Genomic DNA, 23,071 nt, shown 5'->3' on the forward strand with positions numbered 1-23,071 from the left:
CACAATGTGTGTCTTACCTTATATTTCCCAATATGAGGAGGTTATAACGGTTCCAGTGGAGAGAGGGGGAGGTGTTTTTTAAAGGTTTAGTTATCCAGAAGTTCATAAACTAAACCTCTAAAGACAAAAGATTAATAAATATTCCACACAGCTTGAGCTAATTCATCTCCTCCATCAAACAAGGGTCCAGTTTGCGGGACAGTGGTCCACCCAGCAGCTAATTCCTCCTTTCAGCCTTAAGCCTTATAGTCTGTAAATTGCCAGCTGTGCAGCCTCACTGAGGAGGAGGAGGAGGAGGAGGCTGCAGGACTGAAGTGGGCTGGATTTATTCCCTGGAAAGACACACTAACTCTTTCATGGATGGATCTGTTACAGGTTGTCCTCTTGCATAACACCGAAAAACGTGAGTTTCAATTCATTTTACATGCAGACTACGTGCCTGCCGAAGCGTCCAACGTGTCCACAAAATATTTACAACCGAAAAAGATGCAAATAAGATTTCTGTAAAAATATTTTGAGAGTAAATTTGATTAAATATCCTCATATTGACATGCAATTAAGTTCAGCTACGCTCAGAGCTGACCCTGCTGAGTTTTAAGTGACTTTATATAAATGAAAATATATTTCATTTCATCCCCTAGACCAGTGGTTCTCAAAGTGGGGTCCGGGGACCCCTAGGGGTCCTTGAGGGGGCTCTAGGGGGTCCCCAGCAAAAAGGGGAATAATTTATTTTCACTATAATTCGATCCATAATTAACACAATGACAGAATGTTTCGGTCATTGGTTTCATTTACTCTCTGTAATAAAACATCTAAAAGCAAAAATCTTATCAGATGGGGGTCTGTGGTCTAATTTGTGTCAGTTTAGGATCCTTAATGTGAAAAAGTTTGAGAACCACTGACTGAGACAATACTACAGGAAGGTGTGAAGGGTGGACAAAATAACAGCAACACTTTACAACATCCTTCAACCTCAAAACTGCTAAAATTACTGAGTTGAACCAATACATATCAAACACCGAAAAACCCTCTTTTAGGGGGATTACATGACACAAAATAAGTCATATGAATAGCAGCTTCTGAAGATTGACAGTAATTTTCAAAAGAAAAACATTGCTGCAAACCAAGAACAATCAAAAGCCTTTACAAACCTATACAAGACTGTTTTTCTTAACGACCAGGCATTGTTCAAATACTCAAAAAAGTCCTAAGACTAAAAATGTCCATTTCGAGTGTTTTCATAATTGCAACGTCTTCCATAAAGTGTTCATTTTTAGTTTTACTGAATATTTTTTTCTGTAATTATAATATAAAGGACAAAAGAAAATGCTTTTCATTTTCCACTTTAACTCCTTTTCTTCAAAACCAACATAACTTACCGCTTCCATATGTGATCTTTGTTGGACACACAGACATCTTTTCCTTTTTTGGCAGATTAAACTTCACATAATTTTCAGTAAGTAAGCTACGTTTTGATTTAATTATATGTTCTAAATTTTGGCTTATTCCAAATGAATCTCATCAACTCATTTTTCTTTAAACAGATGAAAAACAAAATCAATACTTTCATTTTTTTTCTTCCCAAGTGTTCGCTTCCTCAAACCATACTCTCTGTCATATTTTAATAAATCTTTAACCCCCCATAAAAAGGCCACATGAACTCAGAAAGATAGAAAATCTTTGTGTTTAATAGGGAAACTTCAATAAGAAATCTGAAATGACATCGTTACAAAAGAAAAAAAAAAAAAGAAGAAAGTTTTCTTTGCAATGTACAAGCATCCAACAGAGGGAAAGAATTACAAATCAGTGTCTTATTCACATTATTGAACACATTTCTTATTGTATTCTATACAAAACACATGACAGGCACTTCAGTTAATATCAACTCCTCAACTTGTAGATAGTTTATCTGGTAACTGACAGCTGAAAAAAAAAACACTGTGTCCGTTGAATTTTGGGAGTCAAACCTCTTCTTTAGCTGGTTTATATGGTCCCTGTAATACCATCTGTGGACTACTGAACGAACATTGCAATGGGACGGATATGCACTGAATAAAAACGATGGGACCGATCACAACCCGGATAATGCGAACACAGAGACGCTTTGCTAAACGCCTCCGTAAAAAAACAAAAACCTCAAGAAGACGAACGTTAAATTAAAAACAGCAACAGTTCACTACACTGTACACACTGAACATACCACTACTCATGGTAAACTTCAATTTAGAGAAAATTCTGGTATTCGATGCCCTTTAGTTTTACCTTCAATTTCTGCACATTCATCAATATTTCCAGCTGGGGGCAGATGTTTGGGGTCACTGATACGTTACAGTTCAGTTTCACTAACCTTGACACTGATTCTACAGATTTCCTGTTGCTAAGGAGAGCACAGGAAACAGTCTGAATTATAAACTTCACAAGTATGAACATCTCAACTGAAAAAAAAAAGGACAGTAACAGTACATTATGCATCTTTACAGAGGCAGAAACAATCCATATTCTACAACAGTAACAGTTCATTTCTTCATTAAAACACAAATCTGATATAATGGTGACTTCTTGTGCATTTTTATCAATTATGATTCAGTCTTGAATAAATCTTTAAATAAAAATCATCCAGTGTGGAAAACTCACTTGTTTTTGCATCAACTGTTTAAATTGGTGACTAATTGCTCTAATATAGTAAAACATAAAGTGTAAGCGGTTGTAAATGTTTCTAAGTGTCGTGTTTTAACTTACCAGGAGTACCAGGTGGACGGGAGCAGTTACAGTAACAGCTCAATGATTGTTTTGTTTCTGCAAGATCAACGTTGTACAAACTAATGTTTGATTTTCAGAATCTTATGATAATTCAGAACTATATAGAGTTAATTATCAGCTACAATCTTGATAATCGCTTCTGTAGTTTTTCAAGGAGAAATGTCAAATTTCCTGGTTCCAGTCTCTCAAATGAGAAGATTCATCGTATATGATGGTAAATTCATTATCTTTGGGTTAAGAATTGTTTTTGGCTTTGGAGATGTTGCGTTGGATATTTTTGGCTTTTTTCTCACATTTAATTTGTCAGTTGATTGACAAAATATGGAAATGTGCAAATTAATCAATAATAAAAATAACAGAGCTAAGTTTATAGTCTGTGCTTTCCTATCACTCACAGTAACGGTACGTGTATTCGTCCAGAACCGTTACAGGATGTTCGGTATGTGACTTTTCCTCGGTTGCGTACGCTCCGTGACCCAAACAGTTCTTGTCAAAATACTTTAATAACCCACTGACTCTGACGTGCGGAACAATAATTCTAGAGCATGAGTTCCACCTGGAACATATTGGCAGCGCGTTACTTAGCTGTAGCATGCTCATGGATGTATGCTAGCCGGTTTGGTCCCTCTGATGCGTGTTAGTGTTGTAGCTGCTGGAGGTGAAGCTAGTTTCAACTACTTTATATACAGTTAGACCATAAAATCAGCATAAAACAGCTGTCAGCAGGCGTCCCGACTCCCTGCAGAAACAGAAAGACTGTTTTCTGTTTCCACAGCAGCAAAAACTAAACTGTTTCAGTAATAGTTCTGGTCAATGAGCCATTGTTGGATGTTTTCTAAATAAAGACCAAAATGTTATTTTCTATCTTTCTTTTTTTCTGCTGTACCGAAATCGTACCGAACCATGACCCCAAAACCGAGGTACATACCGAACCGTAAATTTTATGTACCGATACATCCCCATCATACAGTATCATCCAATTTAAAAAACTCCCATCCACCTGGTACTTAAGTTAAGTAAAATCAACCATATAAAACACTATTTGCCAATATTTGGACCAGGACCTGATATCCACTGAGGGCTACGTGCAGTCCACAAGACAAAACTATGTCATGACGAGTACTTTTCAAGTACCTCTTATCTTTAATATTTCAGGCAACCGTGGTGAATTTCCTTGAGAAACGTTTCAGTCACAGCTCAACTCATTTCTTCTAAGTCATGCAGACAATGACTTTGTCACTTTTGCTGCATTCGACTTTGATGTGAGCAGGAAACCGGTTTCCATCCACTGACCACAATAGCAGGTGTGTGTCAAAATTCAGAAGCTGCTTTTCACCATTTTACAAACCAACTTGATTTCTGAGAACATGATAGGACCTCTAAACGTTTTGACAGTTTGCCTGCAACAACCACAATTTAGCAGTAACTGGCTGGTGGCTGGGTGTAAAATCCCACCGTGGAATTGACTCTGAACAGTCTAAAGTGCTAATGGTCTTTGCAGCAGATTGACAAGTGCTTCTTTGGATGTAGTTGGACGGATTAAGAAGGATGCAGGAGCTCCAGCAGGGCTCCAACTGCTCCAAAGTAACCCTAAAAAAACAACAACAACACAAAAACGTAGTTTAAGTTAGTAATCATTGACGCATGAAACTACATTTTCGGTCTCTATGGGGAATGAGTGGTAGTGTTACTCACCTCATGCCGTAGGAAGAGGGCTTTGAGCTGACCTTTGGACCAGTAGTCCATGGCGTAGGCCAACAGCTTCATAGAGAGGGTGTTCACTCTTAGGAAGTTGCCCACAAACACCACTCTCTCAATGTTCTTAGCAAACAAACAGATAAATAAGAGAATAAAGTAAGTTTATCTCAAGAAAGTAGAAACACATGATAATACTTCTTCTTTCATCCAAGTGACATTTTTAAGGCAGTTATCCTACCAGGCTGATTCTGTTATTACCATAAAGCTCAGCTAGTTATCTTTGCTACTTTCTTCCATATTTTCTGTCATGTGCACAAAAAGAAACATTTTTAAGACAGTACATGAATATTGAATAATGAAGTGAAGCTGTGTAATTGGACACATCATCATCATTTTACCTAAATAAAGCTGTAAAGAACTCTCATCAGTATTAATGTCAATGTCTCATATCTGTTGTTTCCAGACACTACATATCAATTTCTTAAAGATAGATATTATTGGTTCATTGGTTACTTTTTATTCAATATAAGTATGTAATTGCATCTTTTACTTCCTGATAAAAGCAACATTTTCTGTTTTAAAGCTATTCTAAATAAATTATCCCGACTACTGACAAAGGCTGTGTATTTCCAGTGTTACAGCTGAATCAAATCATCATTTTCATAATTTAATTGTTTTTTGTGTTTTAGTTGAACACTTCCTGTTTTGGGCAGTGAAACATGCAGGGAGTAACGCAGTTTACCTCCTCTACGCCTTCATAGCCCTGTACAATGCTGCTTGATCAAGACGCCACAAGGCAGCACCGTAAAGAGGCTGAACGCAAAGAGGCAACAGACAGCAGCTTCGACGGACGGGAACTGAACTGCTTTATTTATAGAAAGTCTTTATGACAACAGCTGTCCTGATAAGACAATTCTGACCTTGATGTGAACGCTACGCAAACAAAAAATTATCAGTTATTATCAGGATTATCCATATTTTGCTCCCACTTCAGACAGTCAGATTAGGACTTTGTCACGTCATCAGCTGTGTTGACTTCTGACAAAATCTTAATTACCTGGTGAAAAATAAACATTTCCTCAACACTAATCTTGACACTAATTCATCCACTTTGGACTTTTTTTTTTTTCAGATAAACACACAGATGCCCCCCCCCCCTTCTTACTAACCTCATTGAGAGCGCACATTCGGGTGATGGAGCCGATGTTATTGGTGATGGTGACCAGTGTTGCTCTGGCCAGGTCCGCTTTGGACACAGACTCCCTCTTCTCTTTGGACATCATGTTGCCAAAACTAACAAATCAAAACACAATTTGTGTTAAAAGGAACAAGAGCTTAAGAGAGCCTCTTGACATTGAAGGAGAACACTTAAAATTCTGCAAAAGCATCATTCAGACTAAACTGAAGCTCTAAAATATACAGAAACAGAGATTAAAAACAAAGGATTCTTCTTTTCACCCTGCAATAGGAAACAGAGTAAATTTAGCACTTTCTTGGATCGTTAAAGCGGACTCTGTTTATACTGGAGTCCACCACAAACAGGCTCATGACCCACGGTTTTAAAATAAAGCCGTTATAAACCGTACCTCGAGGCCACAGCCCAGCCTGGCAGTCCAAACCTCTCGTAGTCTCCTCCATAGATGTCCCGAACCAGCTTGTCCACACGGGTGCTCTCCCCTTCAGAAGCCATTTCTAGGGCTTCCTCGAAAGTAGAGCAGCCAGTCAGCAGACAGCAAAGGCCCAGGAAGGTCCCACCACCGAGGCTGCCGACACATAAAAGATGATATATATATATAAACAATTTCAATCATTCTAGAAATGTAAGAATACAGTCAGAAACCAGTCTGGAATATCTGCTGCTTGCTTGGCTGGGCAGCGATTGTAATGTCTCATTTAGAGTCTAAAATTAAACGCGAAGAGAAACGTCTGCCAAGAAGTAAAATCAAAAGTTTATTCCACAGACTCTCCATTCAAATACACTCATCTTGTGTTTCTTCCTCAGAACAAATGACAGAGGGCCATTGTGTTGAGTGAAAACTAAGCATTCATGAGCAGTCAAAGCTGCCAGACAGAGAAACCACCCGTGAAAACAGACCAGCGGAGAGCGTAGGAGGAGGGAAAGACTGAAAAGAACAACAGCCAAACTGTCTCTTTAACTAACTGGATTCAAAATTTAATATGAAATGTCAAAGAAATGTTTTGCTTCGTCTCATGAGGAAACGACTGGCAAAAAAAAAAAAAGTGGTTTGGTCACTGGCAGCTTCAAAAATGCTGCTACATTTCACACCGAGGCAGCAGGGAGACACAGAGGGCAGACGTCACCAAACAGCCTCCTGCAAAGCCCTGAATCACTTTAAACTGATATATTACATAAATTCTAGATGCTGAAGTCAAATATTTCAAATTGTTACCTGCTGCTTGCCCTTCAAGGCATACGAATGAAGATTGAAATGCATAATGTTGCACTTCACAAAGACAGTACGTGTTCTTTCACTTTCTATAGATTATTATCTGACCTCTGAACGGCATCTTTAATCTTTTAATCGGTGTAGGTCTGACTCATGAAAATGAATGCAATGCTCAAAATATGTGGTATTTTTTATAGTTTGTCTTATGTGTTAACAGCTTTTTATGATTATGAAATGTTTTCTTTACATTACCAAGTAGCAACATGGGTAAAAATATGTGATATTACTATCTCTCAAGGTCACCAATACTGACACTCCATTATCAGATTGTGTGTAAGATTTAGGGGGGTCTATCGGCAGAAATAGAATATTCATAAGTATGTTTTCATTAGTGTATAATCACCTGTGTTTTTGTTACATAAGAATGAGCCCTTTATATCTACATAGGGAGCGGGTCCTCTTCTACAGAGCTCACCATGTTGCACCGCCGTGTTTCTACAGTAGCCCGGAACGGACAAACCAAACTCTGGCTCTACAGAGGACCTTTTGCATTTTGTGTGATTTTCGCAGCCACCGTGGATTCTCCAACACGCTTGGAAGGGGAGGGGGAGAGGTTGTCAGCTGGTTGCAATCTGCAACCTCACCACTAGATGCCACTAAATCTTACACACTGGTCCTTTAAACCAAGGAATAGGAATTTAAGGGGATTTTACCATTTTCTGACATCTTATAAACAAAAAGATTAATCATGAAATTGCAATCATGAACAGCAACTCTTTAAATAAATGTACAATAAGTTCAGCATCAACATGTATCCAAACAGTGTTTCATATTTTCTCTTTTCTCTCGTGGATCATTACCTGGTCCCAGTGACTCGTTTGTAGTTGTTCTCGGAGTAGACTGCCAGGATGCTGACCCCGGACCCTATGTTGACCAGCAGCAGAGGATAGGGGTTCTCCAGTGTGTAGGGCTTCTGGACGCAGTGATCCGGGTCTGTGGGGTTTTCAAAGTAGTAGCACTCCGAAGAGACGCTGGGCACCACTGAGTCGATGTACAACACCCCTCGGATCAGACAGTCCAGCTCGTCCAGCTTGTGAAGCTGCAGGTCAGCCATCTTTATTTGTTGAGAGAAAAGAGAACATGTCTAACTTCACTCAAGAGGGATGTGGTCATGCAAACAGAGGCAGGAAACTAGGGGAGGAGATAAAAGCAAGGGGTAAGAAAACAGGAACCTTCTTCACAACAGGAGTGGGTGTCACTGTAAAGAAAAAAACCCACAATAATCAAAACTCTGCATCTTCTGGTGATAGAAATTGACCAAAAAAGCCAATTGTGCAAATGCACACCCCCCAATTTGATCTTGATATAGACTATGTTGCCCTTATTTGAACAATTAAATTTACTGATGCTTTGACATTGTCAACTAGGCTCCAGAAGGAAAAAATGGTATTAAAAGTTTGTCAGAAAATTAATCTGCTTGGATTTCTTTACCATTAAACGAGTACTTTTTAAACCTAAGAAATCAATGCAATGTCCTGTTTTTCTTGATATCTACAGGCAGTGCTGCTTTATCTTCTAGGTGTGGAGTTGCGTGTTGTGTGATGTGATTACAGGCATTCCCATCAGAGGCTACAAATATGTTGTGACTTCACAGTTATCTCACTCCTTTCCTTCCTCTCCAAAATCACTATCCAGCCTGTAAAAGCAAACAAAGGAGTGCGACTGCAGACCCACCGTGCGGAAATCGGACTCAAACTTGTACGCCCCCCCTCCAGTGGCACAGAGGGTGGTGTGGAGGCTGGAGAAGTGCTTGTTACGGCCCATCTGCAGGAAGGCCGGCAGGTCATGCGTGGGGAAGCGGATGAAGTGCAGGTTGCCCGTCCTGCCGCACAGCGTCAGGTCCTGCAGCTCCAGGTGCACGTCCCTGATGCCCGTTTTGCCATAAGCGGTGTTGGAGGTCAGGTAGCGCCGGATGCTCTTAAGGTTCTCCACCTCTTCCTGCTCCTCCTCAGCTGTGATGTCTTTAGGCTCAAAGTACACCAGCTTCACCAGAGTGCCTCCAATGTCCATGCCAAACCAGGGAAATGCTGCAGCATATGGGACAATATATGCAAAGAAATTGTTCATTAACCAACATTTTGCACAAAAATTAATTTATTACATTGCAGTGCATTGTTATTATTATCATTATTAGCAGTATTTTAGTGCTTAATGACAGTGAGGACAAATAGGGCAGTGCTGGTCCACATAAAGGCAAGCAGCTTCATCCACAGAAGCACCAGTACAGTGTGTACCGCGAACGCCATCTTGTTGCAAAACAGGTCCTGACTATTTACTGCCGCTACACAGCTCACCAATATTACCTTGTAATACCAACGTCAAAATGATTTTACATTGGATTAGCATCATCCCAGCACATTATAAAGCCACAGTAATTTTATCTAGAGGAATTTATGTGGATAATTACTGGATTTTCTTTTCAAATCTGTATTTTCACTGGCTGTCTTTTGTGGGGAACGCCTTTGATTTGTGTGGACATGCAACGGCTCCATTTCCCAGTAAATACACTAAACCCAGGCTAGCAACGTTAACACCTACGCGGCCTTGTTTTCTTCACCGAGTCGCTCCGATGCCTCGCCGTTGAGTTGGAGGTCCGGCGGTCGGATGTGGCTCGTCCAGCGGGTGCGGCTGCCTCATTGTTGGGCTCGTTTCTGAAATAACCGGGCATCTCTATGGCGGAGCGCGGCTGCTTCGTGGGCGTTTCGTCTTCGTCGGTAGTTTCATCGTCGCGTTGGTGGCCATTGAACGCCATTGAAATTACTAATTTACAACATTTATGCTGTAGTTTGTGATAAATCAAATCATTAAACGTCAATGATTTATGCGGACAATGAAGTCCAAGTCTCAACGGGCTAGCTAATTAACAAGCTAAGTAGCTGTGTTGTCACTAACGGCCGGAGTGCCCGTCCTTTTTATGTTCGCTGTCAGCCCAAGGTGGGCGGGGTTAGCAGGTGATTGAAGGACACCAGAACCAATCAGAATGCGAGTCCGCCTCGGTAAACATTTTATAAAAGGAGGTTGATGTCACATTTTTCTTTTTTTTTTAACATAAAAAACATGATGTATGAAAAACAAAAGAGAAACAAGAACCAAGATATAATCGCAAACAAACTGAGAAAAATACATTATAAAATCTTACATAATATACAGTGTAAGTAATATACTGTATCTCAAAATACTATATTACGACATTGTTATTATTGTATTTATACAGCTGTATCATTGTATCTTTTCCATTTATATATACAGTATCAATAAAAAAGCTTGGACACACCTACTCATTCAAGGTTTTTATTTATTATTTATTATTTTTTACTAGTTTCTACATTGTTGAACAATAGTGAAGACATTGTAACTATGAAATATGGACTGTCTCATGAAGCTAGTTATATTAGCAATATATATAGGTAAACAGATGCTAATTTGAGAAATCTAAAATATGAAACATAATTTGTTATTTCATAGTTTTGATGTTTTCAGTATTGTTCTACAATGTAGAAACTAGTAAAAGTAGAGAAAAAGCCTTGAATGAGTAGTTGTGCCCAAACCTTTGTCTGTCACTGTGAATATATATACAGTATATATTTATCTATATAGTATTTTATTATAACTGTAAAGTGTGTGTATATTACATACACTGCACATAAATTATATATAACACTATATACAGTATTTTAATGTGTTATTATGTATAGTATATTTATTATTCATATCCATTAGTTATACCTATATACCTATACATATATATTTTACACATGCCATGGCTACTGGAGATGTACGACTGGATTTTTGGATTTCTGAAGCACTATTATTATTTGCAATCACTTATTAAAGTGATGTATATTGTATATAGCTTTTTTAATGTCATCTGTCTTATTTATTTCTCTTTTTATTTTATTCTAACAGTTATGTTATATTACTTAGCCTGTCCCTGTGCTGCTGTGATGTGAAATTCCTCTCTGGGATCAAGTTGTTATCCTAACTCTTATAGTTCAAAATTTGTAAATGTCACCTATAAATGTGATTTTTTTTGTATGAATGTTCATACACAACAGCATCCTGGAAGAAGCTGGAAGATTATTTTGATCAGCAAACCAATAATAATAAAAATAATCTAATAATAGACAGTAAAGGGATTTTTTAAATTCAGGCAGAAGTTGGAAAGCTTCTCATCTAAATCTAAGTTAAAGATGTGTATGTATGTACAAGCATGATTTGTAACATCACAACTAGTTTGGAAACCAACTGTGTTCCAGTATGCAACTTACATAAGTGTGATGTGGAAACTTGAGGCTCTTCTGTGTATTTGTGTACCAAAAAAGCACAATTTTATAGAGTTGACATTAACTTTTTTTTTTTCATCATTTCAGGTTTATTGATGTGATTGCTGAGTGCATCGCTAGAGACTGTGCATACAAACTGAGACAAAACTTAAACTGGGATCACAATTTACATGTGTACGATACCTTTCTTCTACAAAGCATCTCTGAAGCTCAAATATCATCTTACAATGTGCAAAACGCTCTAAATTGCTCTTTTTTTTCCTGACATTTCGTGTATCGACAATACTTTTTACAATAAAATCTCTCACCTGACGGAGCACATGACACATTCAAACTTGTTTTCTATTTGATGGAGAAGAAAACCTATGAAAAAACTACATCATTTCAAACATTTACACAAGGTGATAGCCAGTAAGCAGTTGAGGCTGTCTAGACCAGAGGTTCCCAAGGTTTTCATTGTACATCTTTAATAATATGTCATTATGATGATTACGCTAATTTCATTAAAATTTTTTAGCTGTAATATGTTTTCAAACATCAAAACAGAAGACATAAGCAATAACTGCCACATGTCACAGTAACACAACACGCTTTCTGGCTCAGACAGAAACAAGGGGACAGTGCGACAAAAAGAAAAATCACTATCAAGGGTTGTGATGGTTTTTAAAAAGTTTGGGAAACACTGCTGAACCTGAAATATGCAAAATATGAAACTAAAACTATTAGCTGACTGATTCTTGTTGAATATTTGGTTTAAAACACACCAAGAGTGCTTTGGAATGTTTTTGACGTATCTCTGTTTTCTTGAAATACATACCGGTAATTAAGATGAAGTGTATATATATATATATGTACAAATAAATACAGACGGTGCACTAGCAGTCACTCACAGCCCTATTTCCGACTATCCACAGGAGAAGAAAAATTCCAGTGTAATGCAGGTGCTTTTTCCACCAGTCCAGTACAATTCAGGTCCCTAACGTAATAATCCTCAATGCATGACAGCCAACAGCCATATCTAGAAAGTGCTTATCAGACAAGTGAACGTTTCTATCATTAATATCACCTTTACAAACCACATATTTGCAGGGAGTGTATAAACGACCTGAGATCTCAACCTAACTAGAGGAAGACGGGTGTTTTTTTTTTGGGTTTTTTTTTGCTCACTAAGGTCATTCAACATTAAAACGATACAATATAGTCAACTTAACATAATACTAGTAATTAATGACATGATCAAAGTTCTGGTGGGTCAGCTATTACTGTGGGTAATAATTAAACAGCTGGCTCATGCCACCTCAGTCCAGTGACTACAATAAGGCACCATACCCTTAAGATCCTCTTTCAAAAGCTTTAATCTCTAATCTTCTCTTCCTTTAAAGGTATTAAATCTCCTTAATTCTTAAACCTCCACGCAATCAGCAGTGCACAGGCGCCCACTCCTGCAGCGGTCAGAATGTACTTTGTGTTAGATGGCGGGGTGTGAGGGGCCGTCCTCTCCTCTGAATCCTGCGGCGTCTTCTGCTCTGGTGCAGTATCAGCTGGCACAGGTGCAGAGGGGTGGTAGTTTACACCGGAGGGGTTGTTTAAACTAGATACAGTATCAGCAGTGATGCTGGTTGGTGGTGCAGAAGTGATCTCTCTGGCTGCTTCGCCGTTGACTTGTGGTGCTGAGATTTGGCCGTCTAGGTTAAGGATAGACGGCTCCTCGGCCACGTGCACCACATTCACCTGTACGTCATGCACGTCCAAGCTCAGACAGGGAGACTCGTAGTGGTTCTCCTCCGGTTCGTTGTAGTCGAGAGCGATGCCGTTCTCCTCGCATGGCAGAGCGGAGGCTGAGTTGACGGTGTTGGAGATGACGGCTGAGCATGCGGGAACGTGGGCAGAGATGACAGTGTCCGCAGATTCGCTGAATTCCAGACGCTCGCTGTCACCTGAGTACGGCGCCACCGAGGAGGTGGGTGCAAGGATGGTAGGGTTGCTGTGATTTTGTGGTTGGATGCTGACAAGTTGGCCTGGCTTGCTCAGACACACAGAGGTTTCATCATGGAGAGAGATGTCAATCCCAGCAGCACCGGGCAGGGGGGAGGTTGAAGCTGTAGTTTCTGTCTGTGGGTTGCTTTCGATAACCTGCAGGTGAAATTAACATCACATGTCAGGTTTATTTTTGACAAAAGAAGCCAGTGTAGGTTTCTAATGTCCCCCTTTTATAGAGGTGGATGAGGCTTGATAAGTCACATCTTCAATATACTGCGCTGTAATACAACACCACTACTAACTATAACCTCAGACATGACTATAGGGTTGCATCAACTTCTCTCTAATAGTGTTGTGAATATTATAAGTTTCATAAAGACAGTAATGATTGTAGGGTTGTGTGAAAGTGACATAAACATTGTTTCATTTCAGCACAAGAGGAAATGGTAACTTTTATATTTATAGTATTTTGTACATTATTGACATTTATTGTAAATAAAAAATAAAGCTATATACAAGCTGCTGTCTGTTATTTGATTTATTTTGTTAGGATGTCCCTCTCTGCCTCAAATAGCATTTGCTAGATTTTAAATTTTATCTCTTATTTATGCTCTGGGTTTGATTTTAACCTGCATCTCCCCAATTTCTGCACCAAACTGAAAGTCCTGGTTGTCCTGCTGCTTCATTTTCTGTGTCTCTTGATCCAAGTGCTCCAATTATACGAATCACATCTTCTATAAACTCTTTCCATGAGTTTAAAGCCATTTAACTGTCCTTGTGGTCTCTCAATGAAGGATCATACAAATGTTTGTACAGGTGTACCTGTTCAGCCAATCTACTTTTGAAGTGTAGCCCAGTTTCAAAAATTGTGAGGTGCATGACCAGAATTACATCCCAGACCAGAATTACATCCCAGTACAGTAACTTCCATTTTCCCTCATTACTGAATGGAAGACTACTGCTGGGCACTGCAGTGTTTATGTTCATTCATTTACTGCAATAGAAATCATTGAGCAGGTCTGCAGTGGAGATGGCTTTGATAAATGTGTTTTACTGAGAAGGAGAGTATCACTGAGTCTGTAGCTGCCGTAACCCCGACATGTAGTTACATTTTTGAGGAGGTGCACTTTAGCTACAGTGTAGCAAAACTATATATCCAGTTTAACTGTCCCTATGTAAACAACTAGTTTTAGAAGGGAAACATACCAATTAAACCACCCAGAGAAGCAGCAAAAATACACCAGAATGCTTTTTAGTGTTTTGAATATGTGGGTTATTCCAGGACATGTAGGAAAATTAATAAAACAGTTTTCACCTGTCTAGTAGGAGGTTCAGATGTTTCTTCAGGCTGCAGGACAGCAGCATGTTCTTTGTCCTCAGGAGGCATGGTGTCCTGGACTGGAGGCTTCTCTGGGGTCGGCATGTGGTAAGAAGATCCATCGGTCACATCTGAGTTTGTCTGAGTTGAGGAGGGGCTCTGTGGTGGGCTGACCTCGATGGTTGATGTAGTCTGGAGAGAAGCTGTCTGGCACGGAGCGTCTGTTCTCACTTGATCAGGAATCACACCAGAAACATCCTGGATGTCTGATTCAGAGTTTTCCTCTGGCTCCAGGTGAGCATTAATCTCCCTCTGTGGTGCCGGGGGTGTGGTCGCTTGAGGGTGGTGGACTTCAGGTGAAGGAGGAGGTGTTGATGGAGGGGGGGGTGCCGCTGCAGCTTCAGTGGACTGTGGAGGCTCAGGGACAGGCTCGGGTGGGGAAGCAGCTTTGGGGACTTGAGCTGCTGGTGCTTGTGGCTGCACAGGGGTTTCCAGACGGGGTGAGGCCTGGGCAGGTGGCTCTGGAGGAGCTGATGCTTCAGCTGGCAGAGCAACAGCAGCCTGACTGTTGCCGCCACTTCCTGGAATGGACAGCTCACTGGCAGATGGTGCTGGATGGACGTGTGCCCTGACGACGTTCGCTGGAGGGGTGCTGGGGTTGGGATCTAGAGCAAAGCAAACAATGTTGTTATTTAAATGTGTTTTGAATGCATCTGACTGACGCTCTGGGAAATACCGAAGGACACCTGCAGCTAATCCTGAAACTTAACAGTCATTCATTTGATGGAACACACAAATGAATATAAAACACTACATTTGTGTGTCAAATCCTCCCCGAAGTAAGACAAGTATTTGCTGTGATGACTCGTTTCTCTGTGTGTGTGTAAATCTCTGACTCTTTAGAAGTCTGGGATACTGGAATTTGGAGTTTCATGCTCTGTCATTTCGGTGAAATAAAACAACACTAACCTTTCTCACAACTCTGCACAGAGCTGTAAGTTATCTGTCAAGGTCAGACAGCAGGGACACACTGCACATGAGCGCGTATACAAGCTAACAAAGCTGTGTACGAGTCTGAGGCAAAAATACACTAAAATATTCACACTTTTCCAAACAAACATTTAGTTTCCAAGTGATTGCGAAATACTGTACTGAGGCCAATACACTAATGCGCCAATATCAACACACTCAACCAAGTATATCAGATAATGATGTAAATATAGGACCTTTTGATACACAGTACAAATGTTTGGCCACAAACACACCAGCAAAAACATTCAATGAACATTGTAACAAGACGGACCTGTTCAGCATTTTGAGAGAAGGCTGAGCTGGTTTTAAACACACTGTGTGTTAAACTATGAACTTAAGTCGAGTGTCAACTAATATTCCTTTAATATCTCACACACTACTTAGCTCATAGGAAACCTCAGCCCTTGTTTGTGCCTCTCATGCATCCGTTTTCTGTAAAATAAATACCTGATGATCTTTGACGAACCCAGACGGTGGTTTAACAACACTTACTGCTGTTCTGAATTTAGCATCAGAGTCTTCAACACCTCTTCTAACCATACAGATGAAAAAATATTGTCTGTTACACGACTAAAAGATTTTTAACCCTTTTTACCAAGTTGCAACTCTTTTTTTTCATCCAGGTAGCCAGACATGTACTTGCTCATTTTGTACAATATCAGAAAAACACAAAAGTGTTATTGTCTGATGGAAATGCAAACTAATTGCAAATAACTTCAATATATAGAGAATTATAACCGATAATAAATACGTCATACAAAATGAGCAAGGACATTTCCAACAACCATCTTTGTTTGGATTAGGAAACGAAGTCGCAGCTTGGTAAATGGATTAGGCTAACTTTTATTTTAGTATGCAGCAGACAATATTTTTTCATCCAGATGGTTTTAAAGAATATTTAAAGATTCAGGAAATTCCTTGAGAACAGCTGTAAGTGTTATTTAATGTCCTTCTGGGTTTTTCAAAGATCAGCGAGCATCAATTTTACAGAAAAAACTGATGCTTACATCTGTGACTGCAGCCTAACCTGTGGCTCAGGGAACCTGAGATATATTTTGATAAAATTAGTTTGAGTTTAGACTAAATAATCTCCACTCTGTGCAAACACTTGGGAATCAAAGTGAAAAATGACTGAACTACTTCCATCTCTTACATTAGATCCTCATGCTGTATTATAGAGGTGTAGCTAATGGCCTTGCAGACTTACTGTTAATGCCTCTCAGAGAGTTGTATTCTGCTCTGATCTCAGCTGCTATAGAGTGCTGCTCACACGCCTCGAGCGCCGCGATGAACTGCTCCACCCAGTTTTCTCTCCTCTTCAGGCAGTCCAGGAGAAGCACCATGCCGTCATAATTCCCACAAGTCTCTCTTTTTGCCTCTATAGTGTCCTAAAATTCGATAGCATAAGAGAAAAACACGCATAAAACAATTGATCAGGGTAATAATCCTTGTGTATCACCTATTTAATTTCCGGAGAGGGTTAATGTTCAAAATGTACTAGTTATAAATTATTAATTACAGTCATCAGTTATGATAAACTTTATTGTTGAAGTGACAATATCCTGCCAAACAATAACCAAATGTTAGGATCCTTGCCAAAAAATGTTTGTTGTGTGATTATTACTCGGCACAGTTATTGTTTGACTCTCAACTGTCAGTAACAAACAGCAGCCTGCTTCTACCTGAAATTACATTATTAAGTCAAATAATTGCCCTTTTGGAGTATTTTTAGCATTACAGCTGTAATAAAATTGAAATCAAGGCATGATAAAGAGCAGTAATAGTGATAATAGTAGTGTAAAGGGTCATCTGTTGTGAAATTAATTATTGCCTTTGGAGAAAAAAACTGACCAATGGTAGGCTTCGTATATTATAAGGAGGTAAAGTACAGCAAAAGAACTAAATGTAATCTTGCATTATGTTGAAAACAGAACAATGAATAACCAAAATCTTTAAGGTCCATATTAGGGCTGAGTATAAAACCTCATTGGTGACATCAACTATCTGGTTATGTTTCTAATGTTGTTCACTTATTCTTTTGTGAGATATTTCCAAGTTTTGGTCAAAGTTATGCCAATATTTCATTTAGGCAACATTCTTGTGTGTCTGCTTGTGTTTTAACATCTGAGAACTTTGGTTTAAGGTGAGAAAGAAATAGGGTTTTTCTTGTATTTGTACCAAAACTCAGGTGTTGTGTTAGCACTAGTATCGAAAAATTAGTGCCAATACATTATATTTTGTCCAGTATTAATTTCAACATTGATACCCAGCCCTACTTCTTATATCAAATAAAACTTACCCTGTCGTGAGCAGTCAAGCAAGGCAGATGGATCATTATCTCCCTCACTTTCACCCTGCTCACAATCTTCGGCATATTAGGCCGCAGGTATTTGTCGTACAGTTTGTCACTGGCGAACGACATCTGTGAAAAAGGAGACGCAGACATTTAAGTCTTCAAAGATGTAGAAAGTTGTACTCCTGATACCCACACAAAGCTTCCAACAGTATGATTGTGCAAAACAGTACTTAAATAGTTAATACACATGCCTCCTACATTTTAGGAAACGCCTCAGTTGGCAAGGCCACATTTACTCGGACAACCCACGTCTCGGCTTTCTGTTTTACTAACACGTGAGATGTGAAAGTACCCAGAAAATTGAAGTAACGAAACTAGATCTTTGCTGACGGGCAAAGACACAGAGAGGGGATTTCTTCATTCAATTAAACCGAAAGTGAAAGTGAAGATCAGATGCCAGGAAAATATTAACTAATTTCCCTTTTCTTTAAGTGTTTCCCAGACACATTTCGCCAGTAAATGTACAGACGTGACTTTCTGCTCACTCCTACATTTCAAGGTTGCATGTGCAGCTGTCTGGAGTAAGAAGAAGGTGAACAGGCCCTGGTTAGTCACTGATTAATCACCTCCGGACTGTAGTTTAATATCTGAACTTCAAATGTTCCACATGAAAGTTTAAAATGTTTCACTCCAAACACGCCCACACATTCCTATGGCTTTTCAGGGTCAAATAGAAAAGTATGGCACGTTTTTTTGGGGCTTTTTTGTAATGAATACACCTTAAACCTTTCAGCTTGTTTGTACCTAAACAGTCAGGTGAAATAATCTGTTGTCATGTTCAGTCGGGGGGAACGTTTTCACAGCATATCCTGTCACCACCGGCCACATCAAACCGAGCAACCAGCACGTTAAAGTTTAGAGTAAATGAGGGACGGCAGCGGTTTTCTCATAATGGAATAAACGTCAGAGGTAACAACCAAAGAGCAAAGTCTTCCTCACTGTATCATTAGCCCCACAGAGGCCATGGTTTACCACACACAAGTAGATATAATGCTGTGTGCTCAGGCCTTTGGAGGAATTTGAAAGATTTTCTGTGTGAGTGTGTATTACCTTCAAGCGTGCATGTCAGTGGTAAAGTGATGAGTGATTGCAGATTAACAAGACAAGGAAGGTGGTGTGTGAGAGAGACAAAAAAAAAGCTCCTTGACACAAGACAAGGGCAAATTATGCAGAGCTGAGCCAAATGAATGACCTCTAAAGTGGCAGGTCATGACAGTCCTTTGCTTGCCAGAGTCTCCTTGTCTTTCCAAGGCTCTGGATCACATCTCATGCATGGCATAACTTGTTTGAGTGAAATCTTACAGCTACTGCTTCGAGTCTTACTCTTATTTTAGTCGCACAAATCTCACAAGAGTCGACAAAGAGTTGACCAGGAGTGACAGTAGACATATTTAGATTTACATGCTGGCACAAGGACGCGAACAACCTGTCACTAAACCTATAACGTCGCCTGTTTGGAAGTAAAAACTGTGAAGGTTAAAAAAAAAAGGCTGCACACAAAACAAAAAGGACGATATAAACTGATAGCTGCCACTAAATTACTGAGAAACGTAGCAGTAAAATAAGACATATGTTGCTACTTAATAGATATTAGCAGTTAAAAGTTGTGTACAAGCTAACGTTACTTTATATTAATAAATACGACACAACCAGGCTAATGTAACCACTGTTTCCTGAGTTGCCGAGCTTTTACCGGCTTAAACATTCAATAAAACCCAAATTCTTTGTAATTACAAAGACATTTTTGGCTTATTTATCGTAATATAGCATAATGTAGGGCTCACCTTTCGTGTTTTAAAGCCTCAGCAATTCGTGACTCCCCCAGAAGTGCTATTCCTGCTCTCACTAAACCTGACACACACACATCTGCGCAGCTGTTGCCGCCCGTGCTCACAGTTCTCCATTCCGATTGGACGACAGAGCCGTCAATCAAAGAATGCACCAATAGAATCGAGCTCAGCCTATATAGGAGACGGGGCGTGCATAATCTTGACCCTAATCGTGACCTTTCGCTGTGCTCTACTATGGGATGGCAGCAGATTTAGATTGAAGCTCGATCTCTGGTTTACATCTGTCTCTAATCCCTGATCCTAATCCGTTCACATGGACAGAGAGGGAGAGGAGGGGATAAACTTTGTTGTCAATGCATGAAAAACAAAATATATGCCGACATAAGCCTATAAAGTTTATCCTGTTCTAAATGTGTGGTAGTAGAGTGTGACTTGAACTTCTGTTCAAGTCACAAGGCTTGTATTTCCCGAAGGACTATTACATTGCATTGTATTACTGTTTACAGGTTTAGAGGTGTTTATGATATTGGGTATGCTGCTGATAGTTAAATTAGGTTAAAGGATAGGTTCACATTTTTTAAAGTTTGTCTTAAAACAACTGTCAGATGCCCAAATGAACAGTGAAAGAGGTTTTCCTCGCTGTAATCATTCCTTCTGTTCATGCTGGCTATTAAAAGATCTCTTTCAAATGTGCTTTCAATGTAAGTGATGGGGGCCAAAATCCACAGTGTGTCCACACAGTCATTTTGTGCAAAAATGGATTTAAAAGTTGATCTGAAGCTTATATGAGGCTTCAGCAGGCTGAGTTAGTCACAGCAAGTGGATATCTGCCACATTTACAGTCTTTTTAGCATCAAATTCCCTCTTTGTGTCTCCTTGGACAGTGTTTCCCTGTTGAGCTGTGGAAGTATAGTAACAAAAAGAGGGACTTTGGCACTAAAAAGGCTAACATTGAAAGATATCTACTTGATTTGACTCATTTGGGCAGTTTTTGAAGCTTCATATTAGCTTCAGATAAACTTTTTATTGCAGTTTTGTAGAAGGAGGTTTGTGGATTTTGGCCCTAATCACCATTTGCACCGAACGCATAAATGTGAACTTTTGATTAGTTTATGGCCAAGTAAAACTGTCAAGATCATAATATGGGCAGGTTTTGAAGTGGAGCTACAATGTTTAGGTGATAAAGTTGATCAGAAGAAAATTAATCAGCAATTACATTTGAACTTTATGTAATTGTTTCACTATTTCTTTTAGAGAAAAAATGCCAAAAATGTTTTGGTTTCAGCTTCTCACATATCTGGATTCGCTGCTTTTCTTTCTGTTATATCACTGTGAATTGCACATCTTGGGGTTTGGGACTGTTGATCAGACAAAACAAGACATTTGCAGACCAGACACCCACCATGCTTTCCAGGAGACAAAAGGGGAGGCACTGAACCACTTCCTGATTTTAAGATCTTGCTGACATCACCAGTGATGTCAAGGGTTAGATCAAGTATAGGGGGATTTATTTTAGTTAGTTAAATGTTTGGTTTTGTATTTATGTTATTTATACTTATTTTAGTGTATGGTAAGGACTTATGCTGTGGTTGATGTGTGTGTAAACAATGTTAACTGACACAAGGGACATTGTCATTTACCAGTTGTTGGTATAAGGGAAAGGACACCCCTGATAGAAATATGGTTCTGCCTAAATAGACTGGAGGGCCTATTTAAAGGGATAGTTGTTGGTTTGGGAAAGAGCAGAAACAAAAGAGGATGTCAGTGCAGCTGTGTTAAGATATATTTGATGTTGCTTTATTTCATTCGGTCACCTCCGAGTCGAAGCTTCCTTACAGGTAAAACTTTATTTTACAGTAAAAACAGCAAATAATAAATAATAATTAATAAATAAAAAAGCCAGAAAGGGTTGCAGAGATGTCCTTTAGGTTTTAATTTAATTTAATTTTTTAAATTGTATTACATGCAAATGAAGCAATTTGCTTTTTGCCCATTATCTATTCATATAAGAAAATGAACAGAACATCAGTGGGTCACCAAATGAGGGAGAGGAGGAGTGAGACAGTGATGATCAGTAGATACAGAGTAATAGAGAATGGACAACTTTTACATTACGATGCTGTGATGTCTCTTAACTTTTGTGATTGTACTAAAAAAAACATCTTCCTTATATGATTTTAAAATAGCAGTGAAACACACTTTTACAGCACCAGAGCTGCAGACTTTTAGAATTTGCAGACTGAAGTGAAATCTCGGTCACTGCTCACTTCAAACCAGAAGGTGGTGCTGCTTACTCACTCACTGAGTCAGGTTGATATCTGTCCTGTGTGAGGAGAGATGTTCTGTATAATGTATGTATTTAATCCTTCTGCATGAAATGAGCATGACTCCAGCGATCTGTATTAAGAGGAGATCCGTCTTTGCGTGACAATAATCTTATTTGACAAACATCTTTGTTAACTAGCTGTAAGTTACCGCCAGCATGAGCAGGATCCCAGTGATCTGAATTACTGGGGGATTATGGGATGGATAAAGGCATCAGGCAGGATGTTGCTTTATTACACTGCAGGTCTGTTAAACAGGGATTAAAGATGTTTGAGTGCACTGCTTGTATGTAAAGGTTTTTCATGATTATATGCTGTTTATCCTGTAAACATGTATACAAACACTTAATATTTTATATTCTTAAATGCGTTGCCTGAAGAAAAATCACATCATCATATTTATGAGGCAAAAAATTCCATCGTTGCTGAATCATGATCACAGCATAACCTGTGTGGAAGGATCAAATTTGTTTGTTTTTTTTCCTTCAGCAGATTTTAGGTTTTCTGATGCTGTTCGCTGTTTGATATTTTTGCTGGAAAATGACCAGTGGAAGGAGATTAAACACCTCAAAGAATATGTTTGTTGATTTGGCGTTGTTTTTGTGCTCATGTGAACTTCGGCTCATGTCACAATGTTGTATCTAATTTGAGTTGTAGCAACCTCACCTGTCATTCAAGCTGTGTGGGCGGCGCTGTGACGTCTCCTAACAGCTTGCAAGCAGGTGGCGCTCTCTACTTTGTCTGTTCGGCCATGGGGGCAAACGCTGTTCAAACGCAGTTATCCTCCTGTTTATTTTGAACAACTGTAAATGTGAAAACAGGTCACTGCCGGGGGATTTTTCTCAGGAGACACAGGAGAAAGAGAGTGTTTAGAAAAGCAAATATGAGGTGAAAACAGGTTGAATCCCTCTTTGTATGAAAATGTGAAAGGTTATTATCATGATGATTGCTTCTTTAAGAAATATGAATTAAACTTCTGGTTACCTTTGGCCTGCAGTCTAGACATCAGAGTGAAGAGTTAATTACCAGTGATAATTAATCCTTTCTTGTACATTTTGTCTC

The 23,071-nt window shown here is 39.2% G+C and overlaps 3 protein-coding genes across 6 annotated transcripts in view; all 3 read right to left on the bottom strand.

The window, feature by feature from the left end:
• loxl3b (lysyl oxidase-like 3b) overlaps positions 1-276 on the bottom strand; it is a 34,146-nt gene extending 33,870 nt beyond the window's left edge. For 2 of the 4 annotated variants that reach the window (XM_067613514.1, XM_067613512.1), the window contains exon 1: positions 18-274. The gene's annotated coding sequence lies outside the window, so the exon portion shown is untranslated. Of the gene's footprint in view, positions 1-17 lie in introns of all 4 variants that reach the window. The other 2 variants (XM_067613513.1, XM_067613516.1) reach the window with 2 other exon arrangements.
• Positions 277-1,670: 1,394 nt separating this feature from the next.
• On the bottom strand, positions 1,671-9,856 carry pank2 (pantothenate kinase 2). The gene is made up of 7 exons (XM_067613720.1): positions 9,465-9,856; positions 8,601-8,953; positions 7,727-7,980; positions 6,045-6,221; positions 5,628-5,751; positions 4,456-4,581; positions 1,671-4,350 (listed from the first exon to the last, which is right to left on the bottom strand). The coding sequence occupies exons 1-7, from the start codon at positions 9,676-9,678 to the stop codon at positions 4,300-4,302; spliced, it is 1,299 nt and encodes a 432-aa protein (XP_067469821.1). The 5' UTR covers positions 9,679-9,856; the 3' UTR covers positions 1,671-4,299.
• A 1,943-nt stretch (positions 9,857-11,799) lies between these two features.
• mavs (mitochondrial antiviral signaling protein) lies at positions 11,800-19,772 on the bottom strand. The gene is made up of 5 exons (XM_067613966.1): positions 19,680-19,772; positions 17,839-17,961; positions 16,747-16,927; positions 14,505-15,172; positions 11,800-13,342 (listed from the first exon to the last, which is right to left on the bottom strand). The coding sequence occupies exons 2-5, from the start codon at positions 17,959-17,961 to the stop codon at positions 12,605-12,607; spliced, it is 1,710 nt and encodes a 569-aa protein (XP_067470067.1). The 5' UTR covers positions 19,680-19,772; the 3' UTR covers positions 11,800-12,604.
• Positions 19,773-23,071: the final 3,299 nt, after the last annotated feature.

This window comes from Thunnus thynnus, chromosome 16 (genome assembly GCF_963924715.1).
Source record: "Thunnus thynnus chromosome 16, fThuThy2.1, whole genome shotgun sequence".
NCBI classification, from domain to species: Eukaryota; Metazoa; Chordata; class Actinopteri; order Scombriformes; family Scombridae; genus Thunnus; species Thunnus thynnus.

What these genes read in the sequence shown, in the direction of transcription:
- mavs (XM_067613966.1), bottom strand. Translation starts at nt 17,961, where the DNA reads ATGTCGTTCGCCAGTGACAAACTGTACGACAAATACCTGCGGCCTAAT. An exon ending in GCTTGACTGCTCACGACAGG is followed by an intron (nt 16,928 to 17,838) that starts GTAAGTTTTATT and finishes ATCGAATTTTAG; the next exon opens with GACACTATAGAGGCAAAAAG. An exon ending in CTCTCTGAGAGGCATTAACA is followed by an intron (nt 15,173 to 16,746) that starts GTAAGTCTGCAA and finishes GCTTTGCTCTAG; the next exon opens with ATCCCAACCCCAGCACCCCT.
- pank2 (XM_067613720.1), bottom strand. Translation starts at nt 9,678, where the DNA reads ATGGCGTTCAATGGCCACCAACGCGACGATGAAACTACCGACGAAGAC. An exon ending in GGTGAAGAAAACAAGGCCGC is followed by an intron (nt 8,954 to 9,464) that starts GTAGGTGTTAAC and finishes CATATGCTGCAG; the next exon opens with CATTTCCCTGGTTTGGCATG. An exon ending in GGCTGGGCTGTGGCCTCGAG is followed by an intron (nt 5,752 to 6,044) that starts GTACGGTTTATA and finishes TTGATTTGTTAG; the next exon opens with TTTTGGCAACATGATGTCCA.